The 16,893-nt window shown below is 38.7% G+C and overlaps 2 protein-coding genes across 2 annotated transcripts; both read left to right on the forward strand.

Annotated features, from left to right (window-relative positions):
* The first annotated feature begins 1,950 nt into the window (after window positions 1–1,950).
* On the forward strand, window positions 1,951–6,885 carry LOC128221649 (uncharacterized). The gene is made up of 6 exons (XM_052930251.1): window positions 1,951–2,166; window positions 3,316–3,373; window positions 4,209–4,291; window positions 4,638–4,706; window positions 5,589–5,700; window positions 6,785–6,885. The coding sequence occupies exons 1-6, from the start codon at window positions 2,146–2,148 to the stop codon at window positions 6,883–6,885; spliced, it is 444 nt and encodes a 147-aa protein (XP_052786211.1). The 5' UTR covers window positions 1,951–2,145.
* A 4,969-nt stretch (window positions 6,886–11,854) lies between these two features.
* Window positions 11,855–15,955, forward strand: LOC128221650 (microfibril-associated glycoprotein 4-like). The gene is made up of 4 exons (XM_052930252.1): window positions 11,855–11,956; window positions 13,225–13,321; window positions 15,428–15,589; window positions 15,903–15,955. Exons 1-4 carry the CDS (start codon window positions 11,855–11,857, stop codon window positions 15,953–15,955), a joined length of 414 nt encoding a protein of 137 aa, XP_052786212.1.
* The last annotated feature ends 938 nt before the right edge of the window (window positions 15,956–16,893 follow it).

The raw sequence follows: 16,893 nt of genomic DNA on the forward strand, positions 1-16,893 counted from the left end.
ACAAAAACAAACCGAGTTATGTCATCTTCTATGAAGTTTTATCATACACATTACCAAATAAGATATGGCATTGATCACTTGACAACTAATATATATATATATATATATATATATATATATATATATATATATATATATATATATATATATATATATAATTTTCTCAAATGTATACACAGTATGTCTACATGTATTTCTGAATAAACCATTAACCATAAACCATTACCAACATATTACACCGTAGTTTGGCGACTATATAAATTTATTGATGTATTTTCATCTCCTCCCGACCCTTTATTTTCCGCCGCCCATTAAATTTTATTGGCTCAAATACTAATGCACCAGTCAATTGTAACCACGCCACCCCCCCCCCCCCTCAGGTCCGGGAAATAGCCGGGACTTTGACTTTCGGTCCAGCCAACCCCGGCTAAAATCCCCGACCTGCGGGGACGAACAGAATGTAAAATCCCCGCCAAATGACCCCGCATCCCAGGGACCCTAGGTAAGGCCCATTCCCCGCTATATTTAAAGCAAAGACAAAACCACCGCATTCACCCGGCTCTGCGGGGCCACCTGAAACGTAAAAACTCGGCCCATTTCCCCGGCTATCCCCGGTATACCCCCGGACCTGGGGGGGGGGGCGTGGTTACAATTGACTGGTGCATAATGTTGTACTAGGGTCTGTATCTGCGTATCGGTCCGGTAATGTCTGGGAACGGTGTTTATTCATAACAGCTGGTGTCGATGTAAACATTCACATGTAAAAACAGAAGAATTTAATTACGATGGTGTTCGTCGAGAAACATATGTAGAAATATGCAATAAGAAAGAGCATAGACAGCGGTGAAACAGTCATCTAAGAAGAAATATAATAAAATGTAAACCCTCCCATCCACCCACCCCTCCCTCATTACAGAATGGATGAAAATCTAGCAATTGATATATATTGGCCTTATGAATTTAATCTTGATAGGATTTCAAACGTGACTCATGTTGTCGTTGTTTATGAAATTTGAGCAAGTATTCCGATTTTGAAAGTTTGTTTATTTAAAAGAGTAGAAGGTTATGCTAAAGGGGATTCAGGGGGGGGGGGGGCGCACACCCCGGCGCACGCCCCCCCCCCCTCCGCACAAGTTCACTTCTTATGTCGATTTCGGAGAAAAGAGGTAATCAAATACGTTCAAGATGCACCATTTTGTACTAGAAATTGTTAAAATGTTCGTTAGGGGGTAACCCCCTAACCCCCTGCCAACATTTTAAACTCTTTTAATTTGCAAAACTAAAACATAAATATGCTTAAGACAAAAGTTATCTGCCCTTCGTTGTTAATACAAAGAAAAGAGTGCTTCACTTCAAGTATTAACATTTTATCAAAGTTGAGTGGAAGAGAAGAAAGTTCAAGAAACAGGTGCTCTCTTTTCATAAAACGTAACATGATTCGACGCAGAATTACAAACATTGATAGTTACCAGCAGTGTATATGTTGAAGAGAAAAAAATATGTGGTGTTATTATAGGTTATTCTAATTCTAATTCTTCGCCATTTTGACAGCCGGGTCAATGGTCAACATGATGTTTTCTTGTGATAAAGTGTTGTGGCTTGGATAATTCTACAGCTTCCAGTGCCTTGTTATTCAACTGGGACTTTGATTAAAGTGGCACTCTTATTCAAAATTAATGCATTCACATGTATAACAAAAATAAATTTGAGTGATAAACCTTTACGTACTTACTAAATAATCCATTTATGAAAAATATAAAATACTGACGACAAGATTGTAACCGTGTATTTAATAGCTGAAAACGCAAACATATTAAATGATTGGTGAATGCTAAAAGATTTACTGTGATTTACTATAGTCTCATACAGTGTTTTGTGCACCTTTCTTTTAAAATACACACAGTATGCTTTATCAAAACCATTGCATTCGACATTTATTCATCCGTTTTGATACATTAAAACATTTGTATTAATTGAGAAAAATCTCAACTGGGAATAAGAGTGCATCTTTAAGCCTTGTTTGAGCCTTCTATTGGTGACCTCCTTCCCCAATCCGTGTAAGATACACAACTTCTGTGTGCGGCTTCGGAAGCGGGATATGTCGGATGGAGTTCTAAGAGATATTGTCGAAGCTTGTCCCATAGTATGGGGAATATAAACCGAGAGGTAATCTGGTGTATAACCATTTTATTTTATTTCTGCATCTCTCTACTCGTGTATAATTTAAGTTCTTCCAACCAGATTCGATTTGAAGCAAACTTAAATTTTAACGTTTCCGGCAATAGTACTTCTATTCCGTAGCAGGTGCGGTTCCAGGAATTGACGTTAGGGGGGGGGGGCATAGGGGCACAACGTTTTGACAACCGCCCCTACCACAGAAACGAAAGTTAAATGATTTAAAATGATGAGAAGGGCCAAGACAATTTAAACAGTTTCTGGTCCGAAATTATGCATTTTGTCATTTAGCCTTTTATATTTCCTTGTTTCGTCCGATATTGACAATGAATTTGGAAGATTTAAGGCAGGCGTCGGACACCTCCCCTCCCCCCTCCCCCCATCCCCCCGAATACGCTAGTGCGTAAAGGTAACGGCTTAGTTAATATTATATCAAACAACTTAGCATTTGTTTATTTGGCCTGTAGTTTCCTTTGGTCTAGTGATAACCTAATCGCGTTCATATTCGTCATTTTGACATAGAGTGGGTCGACATTCTTATCAGCCGAATACCGATAACGATAGCCGTTTATGACACAGTTTTGGTCGAGTTACCGTGAATAATATATTGGTAGGTCGTTTCACATAACTAAATTTATAAAATCAAATGTATTACTCACTTAACTCTAACTCTTAATTATGTTTGTATTAAGCAAAAGAAGAGTATCTAATTATTTAGACATTATTTAAAGCTGCAATCTCACAGATTGAACGTTTTTTACTTTTTTATTTGTTTGTCTTGGAACGAGCGAATTTTGCAAAAATCCATGGAAATCAGTTATGTAAGACTGCTGACAAAAAAATCAGATCGCAGATTTTTATATATAAGTTCAAAAATTGATGTTTTATGCAATTTTTTAAACCGTTAGTTTATCCATAAAACATTAATTTTTGCACGGAAAATCTACGATCTGATTTTTTGTCAGCAATCTTATATCATTGGTTTGCAGATATATATACGCGAAAAATTGCTCTTTCCAAGACTAAAAAAGTTGTAAAAATGGTCAATCTGTGAGAGTGCAGCTTTAAAATCAATTCAATAGTTTGAATAATTTTTGTCAACTGTTTGTTTATTATTCAATTAGACGCTTATTGTTTCAGGTGAAGAAAATGAAGGCGTTTTGGGGTTGTTTGGTGTTGGTTTTCTCCGTTCAAAAAGGTAATAACCACTAGCTAGTTAGTTCTTTAAAGATGAACATGTCTCATACTTCATCATCAGCGCTCGACTTAAGATTCAGAGTACTACAACTACACTGTCGAAAGGTCGGCTAGCGAATGAAACTGCTCGCCTGTAGGTCTCGAAACTTAAATCTACATCTGCGAATACTCGACTCATGATTCAGAGCGCTATACCTACTTTCTCGAAAGCTGTCTGGAAACTTAAACCTACATCCGCGAGCACTTGACTTATGTTTAAGAGCGTTTTACCTACCTCAAAAGGTCGGCTAGCGATTGAAAACGATCGCTTTTCTGTCTGAAAACCTAAACCTACATCCGCAAGCATTCGAATTCAGAGCGCTATATAAACCTCGGAAGGTCGGCTAGCGATTGAAAACGATCGCTTGTCTGTCTCGAAATCAACACCTACATCCGCGAGCACTTGACTCATGATTCAGAGCGCTTTACCTACAACCTCGAAAGCTCACCTATCAAACTAAAAGCGATCGCATTCTGTCTCGAAATCAACACGTACATCCGCAAGCATTCGAATTTAGAGCGCTTTATATACACCTCGAAAAGTCAAGCGAATGAAAGCGATCGCCTTCCTGTCTAAAAAGCTTAACCTACATCCGCGAGCAACCGACGCATGATTCAGAGCGCTATACATACTACATCGAAAGGTTGGCTAGCGATTGAAAGCGATCGCCTGTATGTCTCGAAAGCTAATCCTCCATCCACGAGCACTCGCCTTACGAATTAAAGCGTACGTATTTTACGATAGGCATCGATAATATCACACCAACAATAGAAATGTATGTCTTCTTTATTTACAGCCTGTCCATTCGTGTGCTTGAAGTGTTCATCAGCTATTGGAGCAGCGGAATGCACAACAATAGAAATTTGCGGCCCGCATGAGGTATATCGCTTACCTGTTTTATTGTCGAGTTTTTAAAAAAATACGACCTAGTGATGATGTATTCTATTTGCCTTTATGAAAGTAGAAACTCGTGGTTTACGAACAAAGCTGTCACTGAATGAGTATAATTCGAACTAGCTTTGCATCTACGCATTATATTTATTACAATAGCATACCAAAAGCTTGAAGAATCATTTGCGGGATATAATTTTACAATAGTAAAGCGATAGAGAAGCATAACTCGTACTTTCAAGGTCTTTTAAATATCGATCTTTGACCATTTCCTTAATGTTGTCCTCTTATCTGAATTAGTAACGTTATCTTTGAAATATCTGCATCTTTTTAGGTATGCTTTTCGGACGCATTTTCAACGGCATCTGGTATACGCCGAGAATATGGCTGTCGAGACTCACAGGTATACAACAAGGAATATTATTCCTCACTGCTTTTATTCCATGTACGATATATATAGCAAACATCAGCTGACAATAGTTCTCACTGAGTGAGTGAGTGAGTGAGTTCAGCACTATCAGTGCTTTCATTATTTTTGTTTTGTATCTTAATTTAAATACTAATCTCATATTATTGCCCCCCCCCCCCCCCTCCCCATTCGACCTTTGAATGGAGCAGTGCACCATGTCAACCCTTGGCAAACACTGTCGACTTCAGCTGATGCTTAACAAGATTGACTGTTAAGGGAGTCCACATTTATATATTCCTTTTCTATAAAACAGGTTAGGAAAGGTCTTGCCTTGAAATCCAAAGAGGTTAACACTGTCACAAACAGTGAAACTGTCAATTTGTTATTTTCCACTGTCTTGACATTTTAGCCCATACTCACATCAAAAACAATCGTTAGCGCGCACAGAACTCAGACAATATTTCAATGACGTCATTTTCGAAATAGCTTTACTTTCGCATACATTTGGCCCGCTATTCAGAAAATCTACCATTAAATGCCATTTTTATCATTATAAGGGATTTAGTGAAAAAAATGTTTGTTTAAGTGTACTCTTGACCTTTGCATTTCGATAATTTCAAAACAAATGTTATATGTTACAAATGAGGAGGTCTCTAAAAATATTACAAAACTTTTGTTTTACATCTGTAATAATACGGACGTCTTTATGAACAAATGGTTTACGTAACTTATTGATATTTAGTTAGAATAAAATTCATAAACTGTCCGGAAAATCAGTGTTCCAACGTCCATATTAAATAATCAAAACATGCGGTCTTTTGGGACATATCAATATTATTGTGTTAACATTATAATCGTATAAAATGTTATTTATAGATGTGTACCAGCCAGCTTATTGGACGACGGCGAAATTCTCAAGAAGGCCTATTGGCTTGCTCACAATGTTGCCATGGTGATGTTTGCAATTCCAAGCTCTGTGGAGAAACTGGTATAACATCTCATATATATTTTTTTCTGGATATAAAGGAGACAACAGGGTTCGACTGTATAAGCTTGCTAGCTACCATCTCCATTTTTTCGTGCTCCTTTTGTGACCAAGATCAGTATGTGTATATCATGTAATAAATTGCGTCATAAATGCTACGTCGGAAGACAACACTTTGCTTCGAAAGAAGACTTTAAACAAAGATTACTTCACTATTTTTTCACCCTTTCAAACTGAAACCTAGCGTAGTATACGCCTCTAACGGAGCCCCGTCTTCGGTCTTTTACCAGAGTTTGATTGAGAGTTTAGTTTCTTAAAATACATCGACAAACCTTCTCACCATACGGCCGTCTGACGAAACACTGTCAAAACATTGTTTTGGTAACAGTTTTTTTTTTTGATGATACTAATTACCTTATAAAACTTCGGTCATAAAACGATAGCGGGACTCTTTATGCGGCTTAGACTGCCGTTTGTTTTGTCTAAAATGATGTTGTTAAAGAAATTAAAGTCTTTATTTTAAGCAAAATATTGCCTTCCGACGTAGCATTTATGACGTAATTTATCACGTGGTACACACACACACACACACACTGAAGCTAGGTATTTAATTTCCATGGGCCAATTGTTCAGAAGTTTGATAAAGTTACCAGCGTGATTACGACAACATTTGCACGTGACGTATTTGATGATACGCTCATATATTTATATTAACAAGTAGAGCTGAAAATTCAATACAAATACATACGGCAGATCACAAGAGTATGCATTAAATTTAATAATCAGTAAGGATCTTAAATCCAACCAAAAATACACGATGATTTCGTTTAAAGTCGCTATCGTTTGCACGATGTTGCACGAGAGTGTGGTCTTGTGTTGTGGGGGGAACCGAAGAAAACCTTTTTGTCTGGCTTGGTGTCCACTAAACAAACTCACATGCGCCCAGGCCGGGAATCGAACCCGGGTCGCTTTAATGAGAAGTGAGTGCGCTAGCCAGACACCCAAATGACTTGTTTAAAATCGTTGTACATATAAAAAAGTTTAAACTAATGTCACTAAACACGATTTTATAAAATTTCTTTTCCAGGCGCTCAGTCGCTGGGAGGACCAACATGTTTCGCCTGCGACCAGCTACAAGATCCGGATGCCTGCAATCACATTTGGCACTGTGGACGAGATGAGGTTTGATATACAGTCGAACCCCGTTGGGTCGAAGTCCAAGGGACCGGCGAAATACCTCGAACCTCAGAAAATTCGAGCCAAACAGCAATACTTACCTTTTGTATAAAGAAATAGGTCCTTTACATCTTGTTCGAGAAAATGGGGAATTCGAGCCAAGCGTGTTCGAGCCAGCCGGGGTTCGACTGTATTTAAAATTATTTTGCATTTCGCATGTTGTAGTACAAAACTTTATAACGATATTACGCCAAACCTTTTTATATCGTTATAAAATTTTCGCTGATATTTGAAGACCGTGCAAGTTAAAAAAAATACATTAACTTCTCACTTATGCGCCCCGGGTTCGATTCCCGGCGTGGGCGTATGTGAGGTTTGGCGATGGTCACCAAACCGGACAAGTGGGGTTTCTCAAGGCAGACCGGTATCCCCAAAATGACAAGACCATACTCTCGCACAAAATCATGCTAGCGAGAGTGACTTAGTATAAACTACCTGATTCACAGTTATCATAGACAGTGTGTGTATACCACGTGATAAATTACGTCATCAATGCTACGTCGGAAGGCAATATTTTGCTTCGAATGAAGACTTGAAACAAAAATGACTTCACTATGTCTTCACCATTTGCGCAGTCTACGCCTCTTAAGGAGCCCCGCCTTCGGTCTTTTACCAGAGTTTGATTGAGAGTTTAGTTTCTTCAAACACTTCGACAAACCTTTTCACCATTTACGGCCGTCTGACAGAGCACTGTCAAAACATTACTTTGGAAACAGGTTTGTCGAAGTGTTTGATTAAACTATTTACCTTATCAAACTTCGGAAATAAAACGAATGCGAGGCTCTTTAAGCGGCAGAGACTGCTCTTCGTTTTATTAAAAATGGTGTAGTAAAAGAAAAGTTATCTTTGATTTAAGTTTTCATTTTAAGCAAAATGTTGCCTACCGACGTAGCATATATGACGTCATTTATCACGTGGTATACACACACTGGTAAAACAAGTACAATTTAAACTGAATCTTTCTCTGCTAGATATGTGAATTGCTCCCAGACCTCTCAACCGTAACACACAGAAGTATGTTCACAAGCCGTTGTGCAAAACCTCAGGTAGGAATATGATTTTCATTAATCCTCACCCCTTTTACTCCCTCTACTAAGTATACTTAAAGGGACTGTAAACCAGATTGGCACCAAAAAAGTGTCTCTGTGTAACGAAGCTCAGGACAATTTTTAATAGAATGTGTAACGCATTGATATCATAATTGTTAAAAGTGTCGTATCCACTGTGCTACGAAGGCTTACTCGAAATGAGTGGTATATTTAAGCTATCGACTAGCCAATCTCGCAGCAAGAATAAATTCTTCTAGGTAGACATACCCAGTTATCTTTTTTATAGGAAAAATAATAAATAACTGCTAAACTTAAATAAATTGTTAACTATGTGGTACTTCAGTTAGTAAGTTTCAATGCATTGTACACATTAATACCATGTTTATGTCAGTTTTCGACAATTTTCCTTTTTTCTTGCAAATTGATCATCAGGTGCAGAGTTGCTTTAACTTCCGTTATAAAACCTCAATAACTCTCTCAATGCAATGTTCCCAAAAAATACATGAAAGAGAAGATGTTCTTACCAAGCAATGACACTTACAAATCGAAGGTGTTTGTACATATACATGAGCCCGGAATATCAACCAGAGCACTTACAACTAACTGGTATTCATCCTAACACTCGTTAAAAAGTGTTATTTTAGAAATATAACACAGCACTGAGGGTCAATTGACATTATAAGGGCCGGCCAGTCAGCCCCCGAAAGTAACGCCTCGGTCCATTCACCTTCGGGGCTGCCTGACCGGTCCTTATAATGTCATATGGCCCGAAGTGGTGTGCTATATTTCTAATATTACGTGTGAGGGGGGGGGGGGGAAGCATCCGGCATCCGCTCCCTCCCTCCCTAAAATCGTTCAAGTGGACTTTATATGTCAATACGAAAAAATGTCGCTCAAGTGCACTATTTCGGACAAGAAACTGTTAAAGACAAAATAAAATGTTTCTCTTTTTGTCAGTACATGTATTACCTCTCAAGTATACATCTGCAAATTAGCTTCACAACCACATTTGGTCTATAATATATACATCTGCATATTTTCTTCACAAATAAATTTCGTCTGTATCATATCTCATTCACTTCAATTTGTATACTGCATATTTATTTCATAAACACTTTCCTTTCAGTTGTGTGAAACACAACGGGATGACCTTCTGATGTTTTCATCGGGTAAGTTAAGTAATACTTTCAAGTGTTTAAGTAATACGAACTTACAATGCTTGACATCCTTGACTTCAACTGGTATATAAAGAGCTGTGTGAAGGAAGTAAATATTAAACACTATCTCATTAAATACATTGATATTTGTTATGCATCATGGAAAAAACAAAATGAATCTGAACAAGGGTGGGCTTATTATTAGTATAGATGTTGTCCGGTCAGCGCAGTGGTTACCTCACTCGCTTCACACTAAGGCGACCTGGGTTCGATTCCCGGCCTGGGCGCATGTGAGTTCGGATAGTAGTCACCAAGCCAAGCAAGTGGGTTTTCTCCGGGTACTCGGGTTCCCCCCACATCACAGGACCACACTCTCGCGCAACATCGTGCCAACGAGAGTGACTTAGTACAAATATCCTTATTTCCTGCGCATTTTTTAAAAATAAATAATGCTTAACTAATATTATAATAAAGCATGCTTTGTACCTAATCTCTTTAACGCTGCACTGTCACAGATTGAACGTTTTGACAACGTTTTTTTATTATTATTTTTTTTGTTTTGGAACGAGCCAATTTATGCGAAAATGCATGGAAACCAGTGTTTTAAAAGTGCTGACAAAAAATCAGATCGCATATTTTCATTTAAGTTCAAAGATTAATGTTTTATGCATTTTTCTTAAACCGTTTGTAACGCTTTTAGCCACAAATAATTAATTTTTGAACGGAAATATGAATATCTGAAATCTGATATTTTGTCAGCAGTCTTATATCACTGGTTTGCAGATATTTATGCAGAAATTGGCTCATTTCAAGACAATAAAGAAGTTGTCAAAGCGGTAAATCTGTGAGAGTGCAGCAAAGTGTTACAAAGAGATAAAATAAAACTGTGATGGCTTCTCAAAGCAATGACAACTTGTATTTGATATTTTTTAAATCAAGATCTTGTCGATGACAGTTGTTGGATATTGGAGTTTCAGGGCCGGTGTGCGGCGCTAAATGTTGCAACACGTCTTTATGCAATACCGACAACTGTAGCCAAAACAGTCACACAGCAGCTACGTCCCCTATTCCGACACACGCCACAGTAAATGGTAAACTACACGACATGCATACGTGTGTTGTTGTGTTTTCTACATAGTGTTTATACATAACGTTATGTGTTGTACAATGCTATGCAGTTTTGAAAGATAATATCCAATACAGTAACTGAAAGAGTAACAAAACCATTTTGGTACGCCGGATTCCGGCCCATTTTGGCGCCATTCTAATTGCCGAGTACGCCGGATCCCGGCCAATTCTGGTGGTATTCATGGCTGAGGTTAGGTTTGCCAGAATACGGCCAATTGCTTTGCCACACCGATCGCCGAGTACGCCGGATTCCAGTCCATTCTTGCGATATTCCAGTAGCCGAGGTTAGGTACGCCGGATACCGGCCCATTTGGGCGCCATTCCGATCGCCGAGTACGCCGGATTCCGGTCCATTCTGGCAATATTCTAGTAGCCGAGGTTAGGTACGCCGGGTTCCGGTCCTCTCTGGCGATATTCCAGTAGCCGAGGTAAGGAACGCTGGATTCCGGACCATTTTGGTGCCATTTCGATCGCCGAGTACGCCGGGTTCCGGTCCACTCTGGCGATATTCAAATAGCCGAGGTAAGGTATGCCGGATTCCGGCCCATTTTGGCGCCATTTCGATTGCCGTGTACGCCGGATTCCGCTCCATTCTGGCGATATACCAGTAGCCGAGGTAAGGTACGCCGGAATCCGGCCCATTCTGGTGCCATTCCGATCGCCGATTTCGCCTGATCCCGGTCCATTCTGGCGATATTCCGGTAGCCGAGGTTAGGTACGCCGGATTCCGGCCCATTCTGGCGACTATCCAGTAGCCGAGGTTAGGTTCACCGGAATTCGGCGCATTCTGGCGATTTTCCAGGTACCGGGGATAGGTACGCCGGGTTCCGGCCCATTCTGACGGTATTCCGGTAGCCGAAGTTAGGTTCACCGTAATACGGCCTATTCTGGCGATATCCCGGGTGCCGGGGTTAGGTACGCCGGACACTGTCGCATAACCGTTTATTATGTGTGTCTAAGGACATACTCACCATCTTAAAAGTTAAGTTGTTTACATAGTATTTGGTAAACTACCCACTAAATTGGCCAGCCAATGTTTATATATACCGCTTCACCTGATTAATAACAATAAAGGCTGACTGCCGATTAACTCAAATAAATATATTGGCAAATTTGAAGTATACTGCCGTCTAATTTGACAGAATATTTGTTTGACCACTTATAATATATCTTTTTTTAAAATAGCTGCAATCAACTTAAAGCCATTTGATATTGTTGATTGGGCAGTTCAGATAAATTTGACTCACAAACATATTCTTTTAAATCTGATAAAATATTCCTTCTTAAAAAATGCTTAACTCCTAATTACAGCTTTTCATGTTGCATCGGATATATGAATCATGCTTTTTAAATATTGAACCTGAAAACTAAATAGAAGTTGATTTTTTAAAACATTTAAAATTTTGGTCCCTTTATCGACTTTTGCATCGCTGCCGACACTTACATTTGTTAGTTTTGAACCGGTATCCGAGGCTCGTCAAAGTGTTTATATATACCGCTTCACCTGATTAAAATCAATTAAGAATGATTGTAAAAGTGTCCGTGAATGTCTTAGATGTAAACAGCTGCTACGATTTGCTAAACAAAATGGGAATACATAGAAGTGGGGTGTACAACATCACCACGTGGAGGTCACACACAACTGTTAGTGTATACTGTGACATGACAACCGATGGAGGAGGATGGACGGTAAATTATTTATTTATTTTTGTCTTCTTTATAGGAACTTTAGTAGCTTTATTCGTGCAATGTCTATATTTTAAAAATGCATAATTACATGTTACATCTGTAGTGGCCAATCAGAGCCCACTATTGGTAAACCCGCCTCTGTGTATGATAAGCCGCCTCTGGCTAACAGTTGCATGTATGTCGATAGTTCAGTTATTGATTAGATTCAAGATCGTGTGCGTATGAGTATGAATGTAATAAAGCTATATTAAACCATCCCGTTTTGGGTCTGTTATATACATTACACTGACAACATTACAACATCCATTCAACAAATATGACAGGTTGTATTTGCATGACACTTGGAATCGTGATATTATAAAGTTAGCATAGATAATCCTGGCTTCCATAAGATTATATTTAATGTTAACTGCACATTAAACCCGTCCTAAAAGGTAATATATAACGGGTTTGCTGAAGTTCTTTAAAATAGCTATATCACAGAAGTTTAACATAAAACTAAATCATATTTCAAGGATAAATATCACTTCAGATGTTTAGGATAAAGCTATTTGATTAGGTGACAAATTCTTTTTAACAGTACCAGTATAAATAAACTCAACACCACCAAACTGCCCGTTTTTGTAAAATAGTAAAATAAACGCATACAATGCCGGGAAGAAAATGCAATGACGTCATTTAACTTCGTTACTTACTTTAACTTTAACTTACAACAAAAGTAAATATATAAGCCGCTCGTGAAATATTAATTTTGGTCCTCACATGGTGAATACATTTCATATCTTAATCTGAAACAAACAATTATGCTCTATACCATCGATTTCGGTGCAGAAAATGAATTATATTTATCATTAAAGATGCACTATTACTTCCAAATAAGATTTATAACAATCAATACAATTGTTTAAATTTACCATAAAGGATGAATAAATGTCAAAAATAATGGTTATTATGAAGGATTCCGAGGTTAATTTAAAAGAATTGTGCAGAAAACACGGTTTTTCTACCTTATGAGACTATAGTAGATCACAGTAAATCTTTTAGCATTCACCAATCATTTAATATTGTTTGGTTTCCAGCTATGAAATACACTGTTACAATTTTGTTATCAGTAATAAATATTTTCCACAAATGCATTACAGTAACTTGTTCAATATTTTGTCCCTCAAAATTTATGTTTGCTTATTATACATGTGTATGCATTGATTTTAAATAAGAGTGTCACTTTAAACACTCGATCGGGACTAACACTTTTCAGCAATTTCCAGGTCTTCCAACGAAGACTCGATGGATCCGTAGATTTTTACCGGAATTTTAGTGAATATGAAAATGGATTCGGTTCCGCCTCGGGACAATATTGGCTAGGTATATTAAGTTCAAATATATTTATTTAACAACGAATGGATATGCAACTATTTTTTATCCCATTATATTGATGCACTAGTCAATTGTTACCACGCCCCCTCCCCCCCTAGGTCCAGGGAATAGCCGGGGACTTGTACTTTTGGTCCAGCAAATACCAGGTAAAACTGTTGGTTAAATCACCGCCAAAAGCCTCCGAACCCCGGGAGCATCCATACCCTTCTAATTTCGGCGCAAAAAACAACAACACCGTATTCACTCGGCACTGCGGGGCCACATGGAAGGTAAAACATGGCCCATTTTCCCCACTAGCCCTAGTATACCCCCGGACCTGGGGGGGGGGGGGGGCGTGGTAACAATTGACTTGTGCGTTATACTTTCGTTCAAACAAAATTATGAGTGCGTATGGTATTGATACCCCCCTGATGACGGGTGTCAAATATTGTTAAAAATACAACAGATAGCAAGATTATCCATTAAACTTCCAGAGAAGAAAATTTATTTGAAAGTTAACTAGAATGACGTTAACAACATTGGGTTCATTGTTTAGAACTTTTTTTAAAGTTAACAACATTGTTCACGGTATCGTTGTTAAGTTTTAAAGGTGATAAATAGTATTTTATTTTGTACTAGCCTAGCTGAATCAGTTATGTCAATATTTGTGACAAGTATCGCAGATCATACAGCCATGATCATACAGCCATGAAACATTTGTCGATATTTGTGACAAGTATCGCAGATCATACAGCCATGAAACATTTGTCGATATTTGTGACAAGTATCGCAGATCATACAGCCATGAAACATTTGTCAATATTTGTGACAAGTATCGCAGATCATACAGCCATGAAACTTTTGTCGATATTTGTGACAAGTATCGCAGATCATACCGCCATGAAACTTTTGTCGATATTTGTGACAAGTATCGCAGATCATACAGCCATGAAACATTTGTCGATATTTGTGACAAGTATCGCACATCATACAGCCATGAAACTTTTGTCGATATTTGTGACAAGTATCGCAGATCATACAGCCATGAAACTTTTGTCGATATTTGTGACAAGTATCGCAGATCATACCGCCATGAAACTTTTGTCGATATTTGTGGCAAGTATCGCAGATCATACAGCCATGAAACTTTTGTCGATATTTGTGACAAGTATCGCAGATCATACAGCCATGAAACATTTGTCGATATTTGTGACAAGTATCGCAGATCATACAGCCATGAAACTTTTGTCAATATTTGTGACAAGTATCGCAGATCATACAGCCATGAAACTTTTGTCAATATTTGTGACAAGTATCGCAGATCATACAGCCATGAAACATTTGTCAATATTTGTGACAAGTATCGCAGATCATACAGCCATGAAACTTTTGTCAATATTTGTGACAAGTATCGCAGATCATACAGCCATGAAACTTTTGTCAATATTTGTGACAAGTATCGCAGATCATACAGCCATGAAACTTTTGTCAATATTTGTGACAAGTATCGCAGATCATACAGCCATGAAACTTTTGTCAATATTTGTGACAAGTATCGCAGATCATACAGCCATGAAACTTTTGTCAATATTTGTGACAAGTATCGCAGATCATACAGCCATGAAACATTTGTCAATATTTGTGACAAGTATCGCAGATCATACAGCCATGAAACTTTTGTCAATATTTGTGACAAGTATCGCAGATCATACAGCCATGAAACTTTTGTCAATATTTGTGACAAGTATCGCAGATCATACAGCCATGAAACTTTTTGTCAATATTTGTGACAAGTATCGCAGATCATACAGCCATGAAACTTTTGTCAATATTTGTGGCAAGTATCGCAGATCATACAGCCATGAAACTTTTGTCAATATTTGTGACAATTATCGCAGATCATACAGCCATGAAACTTTAAGAGTATTACAGATTTGATAGGTAACAATATACCAATTAACAACGTTGTAAACTCGAACAATGTTCTGAAAAATGGATCCAATATTAACTTGAACAAAGTTCTACACAAACGGCCCAACATGACAAAAAAGAACGTTAAGTAAATAAAATATTTTTGATGTTTCTGATAGTTTCACTGTGATTTTTTTTAAACAGGTCTACGGATTATACAGGAGATGCTTGGCAAAACAAGCCATGAACTGCGCATAGATGTTGAAGGTTATGATGGGTCGAGCGGATACGATGTATACAGTAACTTCAGACTGCAAGGTGCTGGATATACGTTCTACGTTGATAACAGAACCCGATCGTTCAATAGTAAGTTTACTTTCAAATTCACAATGATAACTGCTAAATTTGCGGCCCGAGAGACGGGTAACCTAGAAATTCAGGTTACAGTCCATAAGCCGTGTAACAAGAAAATGAAAACTGCTTGCTTTTGCGGTCCATGAAACAGATAACATGATCCAATGATAACTGCTCGCTTTTGCGGTCCATGAGACAGGTAACATGACAATGATAACTGCTCGCTGTTGCGGTCCATGAGACAGGTAATATGACAATGATAACTGCTCGCTGTCGCGACCCATGATACAGGTAAAATGGCAATGATAACTGCTCGCTTTTGCAGCCCATGAGACAGGTAACATGACAATGATAACTGCTCGCTTTTGCGGCCCATGAGACAGGTAACATGACAATGATAACTGCTCGCTGTTGCGGTCCATGAGACAGATAACATGATCTAATGATAACTGCTCGCTGTTGCGGCCCATGAGACAGGTAACATGATCCAATGATAACTGCTCGCTGTTACGGCCCATGAGACAGGTAACATGACAATGATAACTGCTCGCTGTTGCGGTCCATGAGACAGGTAACATGACAATGATAACTGCTCGCTGTTGCGGTCCATGAGACAGGTAACATGATCCGATGATAACTGCTCGCTGTTGCGGCCCATCAGACAGGTAACATGATCCAATGATAACTGCTCGCTGTTACGGCCCATGAGACAGGTAACATGACAATGATAACTGCTTGCTTTTGCGGTCCATGAAACAGATAACATCATCCAATGATAACTGCTCGCTGTTGCGGTCCATGAGACAGGTAACATGACAATGATAACTGCTCGCTGTTGCGGTCCATGAGACAGGTAATATGACAATGATAACTGTTCGCTGTCGCGACCCATGAGACAGGTAAAATGGCAATGATAACTGCTCGCTTTTGCGGCCCATGAGACAGGTAACATGACAATGATAACTGCTCGCTGTCGCAACCCATGAGACAGGTAACATGACAATGATAACTGCTCGCTGTTGCGGTCCATGAGACAGGTAACATGACAATGATAACTGCTCGCTGTTGCGGTCCATGAGACAGGTAACATGACAATGATAACTGCTCGCTGTTGCGGTCCATGAGACAGGTAACATGATCCGATGATAACTGCTCCCTGTTGCGGCCCATGAGACAGGTAATATGACAATGATAACTGCTCGCTGTTGCGGTCCATGAGACAGGTAACATGATCCAATGATAACTGCTCGCTGTTGCGGTCCATGAGACAGGTAACATGATTCAATGATAACTGCTCGCTGTTGAGGTCCATCAGA

Source organism: Mya arenaria, chromosome 16 (genome assembly GCF_026914265.1).
Source record: "Mya arenaria isolate MELC-2E11 chromosome 16, ASM2691426v1".
Taxonomy (NCBI): Eukaryota; Metazoa; Mollusca; class Bivalvia; order Myida; family Myidae; genus Mya; species Mya arenaria.

Excerpts from the sequence above, each read along its gene's own strand:
- LOC128221649 (XM_052930251.1), top strand. The coding sequence starts at position 2,146 with ATGGGGAATATAAACCGAGAG. Across the intron at positions 2,167-3,315 it reads TGGGGAATATAAACCGAGAG|GTGAAGAAAATGAAGGCGTT; the intron begins GTAATCTGGTGT and ends TTATTGTTTCAG. Across the intron at positions 4,292-4,637 it reads AAATTTGCGGCCCGCATGAG|GTATGCTTTTCGGACGCATT; the intron begins GTATATCGCTTA and ends GCATCTTTTTAG.
- LOC128221650 (XM_052930252.1), top strand. The coding sequence starts at position 11,855 with ATGGGAATACATAGAAGTGGGGTGTACAACATCACCACGTGGAGGTCA. Across the intron at positions 13,322-15,427 it reads CTCGGGACAATATTGGCTAG|GTCTACGGATTATACAGGAG; the intron begins GTATATTAAGTT and ends TTTTTTAAACAG. Across the intron at positions 15,590-15,902 it reads CAGAACCCGATCGTTCAATA|CCCATGAGACAGGTAACATG; the intron begins GTAAGTTTACTT and ends TCGCTTTTGCAG.